The 10,406-nt window shown below is 62.0% G+C and overlaps 1 protein-coding gene across 1 annotated transcript; it reads right to left on the reverse strand.

Annotated features, from left to right (window-relative positions):
* Window positions 1-7,261: 7,261 nt before the first annotated feature.
* On the reverse strand, window positions 7,262-10,083 carry LOC112102284 (coenzyme Q-binding protein COQ10 homolog B, mitochondrial-like). Its single transcript, XM_024193470.3, has 5 exons — window positions 9,960-10,083; window positions 9,380-9,541; window positions 8,894-9,086; window positions 8,095-8,196; window positions 7,262-7,758 (listed from the first exon to the last, which is right to left on the reverse strand). Exons 1-5 carry the CDS (start codon window positions 10,043-10,045, stop codon window positions 7,591-7,593), a joined length of 711 nt encoding a protein of 236 aa, XP_024049238.2. The 5' UTR covers window positions 10,046-10,083; the 3' UTR covers window positions 7,262-7,590.
* Window positions 10,084-10,406: the final 323 nt, after the last annotated feature.

Consider the following 10,406-nt stretch of genomic DNA (forward strand, 5'->3'; position numbering starts at 1 on the left):
GATGACCCCATTACTTGTCCAGTGACCTTAGATGACCCCATTTGCTCCCCTGGGTATGGATCTTGACCTCAGATGACCCCATTACTTGTCCAATGACCCCATTACTTGCCCTGGATCTAGGCCTGTGACCTCAGATAACCTCATTCCCTGCCCAGTGGCCACAGATGAACCCATCCCAGCCCTAGGTCTGGGTCTGTGACCTCATATGACCCCCATTCCCTTTCCTTGGCCTGGCTCCTTGACCCCCAGGTAACATCCTCTCCCTTTGCTGGCCCACCCACATGACCCCCAATCTCTGCTGTGGGCCTGCCCTCCCCACCCCTAGGGATGGTCTAGACAGTATTTAGTCCTGCCATGCGGGCAGGGGACTGGACTCGATGACCTCTCGAGGTCCCTTCCAGTCCTAGAATCTATGAATCTATGAATCTATGAACCCCCTCAAGGGTTCTCCCATCCTAGGCCTGTACCTGTGACCTCCGTTGACTCATCTCCCTGCCCTGTGCCTATGATTGCAGGCGATTTCCACACACACACAGCCCCCACCAGGGACTGGGTCCAGGCCCATGAGCCTAGGTAACGTTGCTCCCTGCACTGGGCCTGGGAGCCCCATCGGCTCAGACCCACCCCTTCCGGACCCTCAGATCATGAGATTTTCATGTTACACACAATCAACCATTGAGGGTTTCAGTTTTTTTCTTTTCTGTGCCTCCTGGATTTGACCCTTAGGGTCATGTTTCCTACTTGTCTTCCCAACCAGGAGTGCCAGGCATGTATTGGTTTACATGGAAGCTGAGAGTCGCCTGTAATCACAGGAATCCAGGAGCTGAGGCTTTGATATGAGGCTCCTGATGAAACTAAGAGTTCGCCACACTGTGCAGTTGGCAGGAGCCAGACTTGGCCAGGAGACCTCTGAGCCCCAGGCCTGGTTATTGGCAGGGGCAGGACAGTCCCTGGTCTAGGCCTGTAGAAAATCCCCAGGGTCTGCATCCAGAGGAGCCAGAGAATCTAAAGTTCACTGGGGACAACCCTGCAAAATCCCTGGCCTCAGGAAGTGGGAATCCCAGGGGCAGTCTCAGGCAGGAAGCAGAGCCACCTGGGGGATGGGGGCCAGCACAGGAAGTGGGGTCCCTGGGGTGGGTGTGTCACAGGGGCCAGCACAGGAAGTGGGGTCCCTGGGGGGGTGTCACAGGGGCCAGCACAGGAAGGGGGGTCGGGGGGGGGGGGCACGGGGGCCAGCACAGGAAGCGGGGTCCCGGGGGGGGTCACAGGGTACATGAGGGGTGTGGGCAGGTTGAGTTCAGTTCACTGTGCTACATCCAGAGCAGTATTTGCCAGCTAGGGTCTTTGTGGGACGTTTCCTCTGATGAAGCTGATGCCTCCAGACCAGAAAAGGAAGCTGCTTCCTGCTCGACATGATACCGGCCCAAGTGGGGCTAGCTGGAGGCGCTGGGAGATGGTGCAGGCACCTGTGTCCCTGTGACAATGCGGTTCTGGCAGAACCCAACTGAGAGTGCCAACTCAGGACAAATTGCTCAAACAGGGCAGTTACAGCCCCAGGCTGGGGTTTTTCCACCTCTAAGGCAAACCAAACCAGCCGGACTAGGAGGACTTCGGTCTCACCCCACTGGCTAACCGCAAGTCTCACAAGCAATCTCCTTAGACACTCCAGTTTCCCAGTATTACCACCAGTGCCACTCGTTATGGGGACAAATGGTTATGAAAACCAAGACCCCAGTAAAAGAAAAAGGTTCTCCTGATCCCAAAGGACCAAGCCCCAGACCCAGGTCAATATACAAATCAGATCTTACCCACAAATCACGCTGTTGCCAATCCTTTAGAACCTAAAATCTAAAAGTTTATTCATAAAAGGAAAAAGATAGAGATGAGAGTTAGAATTGGTTAAATGGAATCAATTACATACAGTAATGGCAAAGTTCTTGGTTCAGGCTTGCAGCAGCGATAGAATAAACTGCAGGTTCAAATCAAGTCTCTGGAATACATCCCCCACTGGGATGGGTCCTCAGTCCTTTGTTCAAAGCTTCAGCTTGTAGCAAAGTTCCTCCAGAGGTATGAAGCAGGATTGAAGACAAGATGGAGATGAGGCATCAGCCTTATATAGTCTTTTCCAGGTGTAAGAACACCTCTTTGTTCTTACTGTGGAAAATTACAGCAAAATGGAGCCTGGAGTCACATGGGCCAGTCCCTGCATACTTTGCTGAGTCTGAAGGCATATTGGCCTTCTCTCAATGGGTCCATTGTATAGCTGATGGTCCTTAATGGGCCATCAAGCAGGCTAGGCAGAGCTAATCCCAGCTTGTCTGGGATGTCACCCAGAAGCATAGCATAAGTTTGCCATACAGACAGTATAGAGCCAATATTCGTAACTTCAACTACAAAACTGATACACACATATAGACAGCATAATCATAACCAGTAAACCATAACCTTGTCTTAGACACCCCATTTGACCCCCTTTATACAAGATTTGGGTGCCACTACAGGACCTTGGTTGCAACAATGATCTATATGGTCCCAGTTTATGTCAATAACGTCACAGTCCCCTGCCCTCCTCAGCGACCTGCCTCAGGGCTGGGGTGGGAGGCGGGCAGGGGCGGTGCCCCTCAGCCACGGCTCATTGAAATGGCGCAGGAACCGTGGTCATCTCTGGGCCCCGTGGGCTCCGTGCCACTCCAGAGCACCTCGGTCCAGCCAGGCCTGCTGGGCCCTTTGCACACTGGTGTGAGGGGCTCTCTCCTGGAGCTCTGGGCACTGGCTGCCATGAAGGGCTTGGTCCAAGCAGCCAGTGTCATAGGCGAGGGGCAGGCCCCCGGCCATTCTGCCAAGCGCATGCCCTGGAGCCACCTCCTACCTGCTCCTTGCTGTGGTCCTATCCCCAGAGCTACCCAGGCCCATGGGACTTGGCTGAGAACTGCCCCCGCCTGGGGCAATTCCGGAGCCCCCTGCAGCCAAGGCTGTGAGGCCCCAGCCCCTGGAGCAGAGCATGGGGCTGGGATTCTGGGGACAGGCAGCTGAAGGGTTTCCAACCACATGGGGAAATGTCCTGCCCTGCTGGGATGCACCTCCCAGCGGAGCTGGGCAGCGGTGCCCACCAGAGGAGGGGCTTTGAGCCTCCCGGGGTGACAGGGTGGGGGGAAGGTGCCAAGCAGGGACTGCAGCAGGCTGGCTCAGTGCTGTCCCTGCGCAAATGCCCCTTGGCGCATTCCTGCCCGGCCACTGCAATGGGGCCCTGCTCTGGGCACCGCTCTCTGCAGCAGGCTGTGTATGGCCTGGGCTCTAAGCCTCTCCCGTCGCCTCTGCCACCGTCAGCACCCTCCCACTGGCTGCGCTGGCCTCCCTGGAGACCTGGCAGCCTGGGTCCTGCTTCCGCCTAGGGGGGAATGAGCTGATGCTACACTGCCGGTACTGCCTCCCTCCCAGCACCAGCAGGACGATCCAGCTCTGGCTGAGACACAGCAGCACCTGGGCCGGACAGAGCCCTGCAGCGCGGGCGCCAGAGACATGACGGGGGCGGGGGGGGGGGGGGGGGGGGGGGGAGCAGAGCAGAGAGGGGAGCAGGCTGGGCTGGGAAGGGGTGTCCCATGTGGCACTGCAGGGCACTCGCCTCCAGGCCATGAGCACTGCACAGCCCTGAGACGGAGCTGGCCTGGCCTCAGCACGTGCTGGGAGCACATGGAAGTAACATGCAAACGGCACCTTAAGCCCTAGCGTAGGTGAGGCCCTGCCTGGGAGCACGGCCAGGCCCCCAGGCTGGTGCAGGCCACAGAGCCGGCGGTGCCACGTGTGACTGAGCGCGGCACTCGGGGAGGTTCTGTCAGGGCTCCTGGGCTCGGCTCTCATGCTGCCCTCGGCCACAGGCCTCACCCGCCACCAGCTGCTCCCTGCTCCCAGCCAGTCCTCAGCCCCCCTGGGAAATCACCGCCATTCCTCCCCTGTGCGCAGAGCTGCTGCGAGGCAGCTCAGCCTGGGGGGGCTTAGTCCTTGTAGCAAGGCGCTTGGCTGGCCCCCAGCCGCAGCAGCAGTGGGCTTTACCCTTTCCTCACCAGGTGGGGACAGGTAGCACCTGGGGCGCCGGGCGGATTAGGTGACTTGCCCCAGGTTGTGGAGGTGCGCTGTGTCAGAGCCAGGAATCGATGCCCAGGGCTGCTGACGCCCGTCACCACTAGAGACCAGGCCACCCTTCTCCCCGGCAGTCTGCCTCCAGCAGCAGCCGACACCCCATCATGCACCTGGCCACTTGGGCCATTCTGCACCTGGGGTGACCAGCTGGCGCCCTATAGCAGGAGAGGGCACTGGCTGCCTTCGCCGGCTCCCTGGCTCCCCCCACCCCAGGTGTTGTTGAGCAAAGCCTGTGCAGAGCCCAATCGGTGTCGCCCCCCCACCCCGCCCCCGCACAGAGATCGTGAGCTGCCATTGGGCAGTGGGACGCACACCCCCAGGGCACTGGGGCATAGGCAATGTTGATTCAGTCAGCAGGGGCTGGAGAACCCGCCTCCCTCCCATTGCATCAGTGGAAGGTCCCCTCCCATCCCGCTGCCAAGCCAGCGCGGAGGGCAGCCTCCCCCAAGGAGCCCCCTGGACAGAACCAGCAACTGGGCTAGTAAACCAGGGACCCCCATCGCCACCCCCCCACCCCCGCTGCAGACCCTGTGGTCAAGAGCTCAGGGCACAGCCCTGCCAGCCACAGCCTGGAGTAGCGGGAGGCTGCACCTGCTCCCGCTCCCGGCTTTGGGACCCACATGGCCACAGCCCTGAGCCCCTGGGCCCAACCTCAGCGCACTTCCCGCCTGCAGCCCCCAGCGCGCTGCAGCCCCCCAGCTTAGATGCCTGCGAGTGCCACCGAGAGGAGACAGTTCCCCAGGGGCGCCCCATTCCCCAGGGCTCCTCTCCCTGCCCCCTCGCCCCGGGACCTCCCCTGCGTCCTGACAGCGCGTCATGTTCTCTCGCTTACGCCAGGTGCTGCTGGCGTAACCAGCCCTGAGCTAACAGTCACCTCCTGTTCCTGGTGTGTCTCTCCTGACGCTGCTGTGGGGCCAGCACAAAGTCCATGCTGACGTGCCACCTGCCCTCCGCTGGCTGCAGCCCCAGTGGAACCAGAGGGCACAGGTGCAAAGGCCCTTTGCATCACTCCGGCCACGGTCCTGCTGGGGCTGCACCGTGACACGCCTGGGCTGTGACGGGTGGACAGCACAAGCCCTCGCTTCCCCTGGGGGCTGCAAAGGGCAGCCCTGGAACCCCGCTGGGCCTCACTGACCCGTGACGAAGGGCTATTCTCTGTCCAGCGACAGGGCCCAGAGCCCCCCTGTCACTGACCGGGCCTCGCTTGTGCTAGGTGCTGTTCACCCAGACCCTTCTCTAGCAGCTGGCACGCACCCCTAAAGGCCAGCGGCTCCTGCCATTGGCTCGTCTGCAACAGGCGTTTGCTTCATGATAACAAATCCAATCCAGGCAGGGCTAACGGAGGTTTCTACAGTGGATACGAGCTACATCCAGGAGGGACCCCTGGAGCCACCTACTCGGACCCCAGCCGCTCACAGAACCTCACCTGCTAACACCCGACACCTGCAGACAGTGTGTGTCCTGCCCCCCTCCCTGCTCAGAGCCTCCCACCAGAGGGGCCTGCCTGGCATCAGGGATTTCGAGGCAGCCTCCCGCTCAGCACCCCAGTGGCGGGATCTGTGGGGGCAGGAGGAAGATTCCTGGGCCACGCAGCCCCTGGCCCTGGCCCAGCGTCTCTCTAGCTGGGCCGTTCCAGCACAGTGCGGCGGGGCTGTTTGTGAGCACGGCTGTGACGCAGATGGGGGGAGAGCACCGGGAATCGGCGACCTTCCCTCCCCCTGCCTGCAAAGCCACACACCTCCCTGCGCAGAGAGAAAACATTCTGTGCTTTCCCCCTGACCCTGGACACGGAGCCTAGGTCCCCCCGCGCAGCAACTGGGGGGGCTGCTCCCCCCAGGCTCCTTCAGTCACTTGCCTGGAGCTCCCTGGTCCGACAGCCTGTGCAGCACAAGGCGGTGGGGGGGCCCCAGCCCGCCCCTCCCCCTTTGCATGGTTTGGGCAGCCGCCTGCCCAGCCCCCAGTGGGAGGCCAGAGAGCACGGCCGGGAGCTGTGAACCGGCGGCTGTGACCCCTGAGCCCCAGCTGAGCTGCCTGGTGCTTGTCCATGGGCTGCAGCTCAGGAGCCTGAACTTGGTTCCTTTGGTGCGGGGCTGGTTCGCTTCTGCCCACACGGGGGTCCTGGCTGCTAATAGGGAAGGAAGGAGCAGGTGGCTCTCAGCTGGGCTGCAGCACTAACGGGACTCAGCTCTGTGAAGCAGGAGGGGGCAGCCGCTCAGATCCCACCTTCCATCCTGTGGGAAGTCCAGCCCTGGCCCAGACAAGACCCCCGAGCCCAAGCCCCAAGCCCAGGGGCAGGCTGCCAGCAGGGCCCTGGGCCCAGTGATTGGATTGCAGACCTGCCAGCAGGCTGCTGGGATCACCTGCACAGAAACCCAATTAGCAAGGGGCAGGTGCAGGCCCATGGAGGGATTGGAGCTTAATCAGTCTGAGAATCTGCCCCTGGGACTCGACCCCGTCCCACTGGGCACTGCAGCCACACTGCCCCAGCACCAGCACGGCGCCCCTGCGATCAGCAGCAGCTCCACTGGGCCGCACTGTGTATTCATCAGAGCACGCCTGGCCGGGGGGACACGGGGGGACAGGCCATTCGCCTGGACACTGACACGCTGGGATGCAGAGACACCAGCCAGGGGCGCACGATTCAGTCACTCAGGGCAGCTGCCCCAGCACTCTCTTGCCCGGGCTGCAGCCATTTGGGACACAACCCCCCCGTGGGTGAGCAGCACAGGGGCAAAGCCCAGGTTCCCCCCGAGCAGCACATCTAGCAGGGCCTGCCCTGGGGTACAGGTTACAGGGCCAGTTCCCCACAGGGGGTGAGTTTAACTGTTCCACTGCTGGAGGCTGCCAGGGCCAGAACACAAGCGCCCTCCAAGCTGTTCTATAGCCACCTCCCCCACGACCCGGGGCTGTGACGTGGCCAGGAAGCTGGGATCACACCGGATTCCGCAGCCCTTCCCTGTTCCCATGGCAGTCTCCATTTCCTGTTTGCCTTGCTAAGCTCAGTGCACTGACATCACGGTTACGTAACTTCCCAGAAGCCGGGGAAGGAGTCTGCTGAGAAGCGATAAAGGCCCCAAGGCGGAAGTGAGGCGGGTGGGTGAAAAAATGTTCAGAACAACAAGACTTCATTCCAAATTTTATTGAGGTCACATTAAAAACAGAACATTTAAAAACAGAACAGGACACAGAGTCTACAAACATTTGATATTGCAACAGACACACAGATCAGGACAATAGACTTTTGGTCTTTGTGGCACCAACATTAAATAGAAACAAAAAAGGATTAAAAAAATAATTTATCTCCAAGGTGTGTGGATTAAATAGACATAAATAGAGCAAGGGATCTGGGTGGCGTCCAGCCAAAATCTGGACAGAATGAAACGAAGACAGAGTCTTCTGCTGAGCTCAGAGGGGTGTCCCATTGCATCTGGAGATGCTGGTCCTGAGGCACCATCACATGCAGCGGGCTGCCTGCAAACACTTCTGGGGATGCACGTCCGTCTGCGGGCCGTACATCTTCTCCGCCCACCTCTCAAAGGCCGTCACCATCTGCTTCACCACCTCATCGAAGAACAGGTTGGCCAAGTGGGAATGCAGGATGGACTTGAACTCAAAGGAGACCTGGCAAGGAAACACAGATCTTAACAGGGGGCTGCCCTGGGATCTCTGGCCAGGCAATTAACCGTACCGCTGAGAACCAGCGCAGGAGTTGCCACACTTTGCCCAGCCAGTGGCTGCACGGGCAGATTGCAGCTGCCCTCGACTTCCTGCAGAGGGGCAGCCTGCCAGAACTGCAGGCTGCAGCGTCACTGGGGTGGCCTGTCTAAAGCATTCACTAGCCACGCACGGTGACCCCCCCCCCCCATGAAAGAAGGAATGCTCTCTGCAGGGCCAAGCCTGCCTCTTCCACCCCCGGCCCAGCGTGCCTCGGGGATTGGCACAGACGGGAATACTCACATAGAAGTCTAACGTGCAGGTGTCTGGCTGCCCCGGCAGCCCTGGGCTAAACCGCCACAGCGTCTCCAGGTGGCTGAAGATGCGGCTGTCGTTGCATACAGCCTGCAGGAGGAAAGGGGGCTCGCGTCAGTTTCACCCCACAAGGCTCTCAGCTGATTTCAATCCACCCACACCCAGGAGTGCCCAGGAGCCAGTGACACTGAGCCAGGGCTGCTGGAGCCAGTAAGAACCGGGCTCCCTGTTCACACATGAGTTCACATCTGCAGGAGTCTGTGAACGTGGAACCGGGTTACACAGGCCGTGTGGTAACATGTGAGCCCCTATCCATAGAGAGGCTGGGGCTGCCAGTTCGCTTGGGCAGAGGTTCCTTATCTGGCACCCGTCCCGAGCACTGACTTATTAGTGTGACGTCAGCATATCCTCAGCCCTGAGCTGCCTGGAACTGGACCCACACGGCTCAGCACCAGATACAACCCTGGTTTTGTCTGGCTCCTTGGAGCCCAGCTGCTGCCTCAGCATGAGGGGTGTGCGTGTGGGGGGGGAGCTGCATCTCACACACAGACGCTTTTCGAGAACGAGGCAGACGGGGGTCACAGCCACAAGCACATGAGGCCTGGGAACCACAGGAACCTCTTCCAAGACCAGCCTCTGAAGTTAGGTGCTTGACAGGCCCCGGGCCAATTATCAGAAGTGTCGAGCACCTGCAGCGAGTTGTGAGTGCTCAGCATCTCCCAGCTAAGCCCAGGGTGTCTGGCCCTGGGATCCCCACAGGCCCCTAGGCTCCCTGGTGGCCCCTTACCCGGATCTGGTGTTGGGGAGTCAGGGAGATTTCAGAGACGTAGCGCTCCACGAGGGGCGCGAAGCCGACCTCCAACTCTGCCCGCGTGAGCCCTTTGCGGTAGGACAAGACCTTGGAGCTCTTGCACCACGGCACAAAGAGCTGGTAGCTCTCCACGTTGGCCACCACGTTGTACATCTGCTCCATCGAGTAGCTGGAAGAGAGGGGAGACAAGCCGCCTGTGAGCGGGTGCCGGGCGGGTGACGCGAGACAGGCAGCACCTGGCGAGGGGGTCATCAGGCTGGGAACTCAGCCACTGACCTGCACCCTCCCCCCTTCCCTGGGCAACAGGCTCCTGCCACTGCCCTCTGCCCACCAGAGACAACTCCCACTCCCAGCCCCTTGGCCAGGTCCCCCAGCTGAGCCGCCGAGACCCCCTTGGAGCCGCTGGGGGGCTCAGATGCTGAACACCCCTGCCCGACGGGCGACTCTGGGCTCCACACTCACCCCAGCACTCGCGCTTCCGCGTACTCCATCCGCTTGCCGCCCAGCAGAGGGGCTGCCAGGTTCAGGAAGGTCCGTGCCGGGGGCTGCAGCACCCGCGCCGGGGCGACGGGAGGCCGCTTGGGGGCCTGCGGCGTGGCCAGGATCCCACAGGAACTTAAATGCCTGAAACACAGAAGGGCGGTTACAGGGGGTGAGCGTCAGGGCACAGCCCGGGGCAGCGCAGCCCCTTCAGCGTGGAACACCCCCCCCGGACAGCTCAGCCCCATGGGGTCCGGCTGGGCTCAGCCCCGGGGAGTCAGATCCACAGCCCCCCCGTCCCCCAACACTGGGCCCCCAGAGCAGGACTGGGGCTCTTCCGGCGCCCACGGTACCTCGCGCCGGCTGGGGGGCAGGACACGAGGGGACGGGCCCGGGGGTCCCACCCGAATCCGGACCCAGAGTTGGAGCCACGTGGGGCGGACAGGGGGCGCCCCATCCCCGGGGCCCGGGACCAGGCGGCGGCTCCGAGCGGCCCGGCTGGTGGGACCGGGAACCCGCCCGGCAGCATCGCGGCCCCCGCTCCCCCCGGCCCGGTCCTTACCGAGTCCGGTCCCCGGGGCGCGGGCGGCCCCCAGCTCCGCGCAGCGCCCGCAGGAACGCGGCTCCCCGGCTGCTGCTCCCGGTCATGGCTCGCGGCTGGTCTGTCTGCGCCGCCCCTGCCCCGGCACCGGACCCGGCTCCCGCGGGGTGGGTCCCCACGTGCTCCAGCGACATGTGGGGAAACTCCCACGGGGCGGGGCCGCGGCCGGGACCGCCCGGAGACGGGCCAAGGGGGGCCCTGGGCAGCTCAGCTGTATGGGGGCAGGTCCCAGGATGGGTGTCTGGGGGGCGGGTCTGGGGCCCGGGGGAGCAGGGTGGGGGGCAGGTCCCAGGATGGGTGTCTGGGGGGCGGGTCTGGGGCCCGGGGGAGCAGGGTGGGGGGCAGGTCTCAGGATGGGTGTCTGGGGGGCGGGTCTGGGGCCCCGGGGAGCAGAGTGGGGGGCAGGTC

This window comes from Terrapene carolina, unplaced genomic scaffold (assembly GCF_002925995.2).
Source record: "Terrapene carolina triunguis isolate 2854851 unplaced genomic scaffold, T_m_triunguis-2.0 Scaffold193, whole genome shotgun sequence".
Taxonomy (NCBI): domain Eukaryota; kingdom Metazoa; phylum Chordata; order Testudines; family Emydidae; genus Terrapene; species Terrapene triunguis.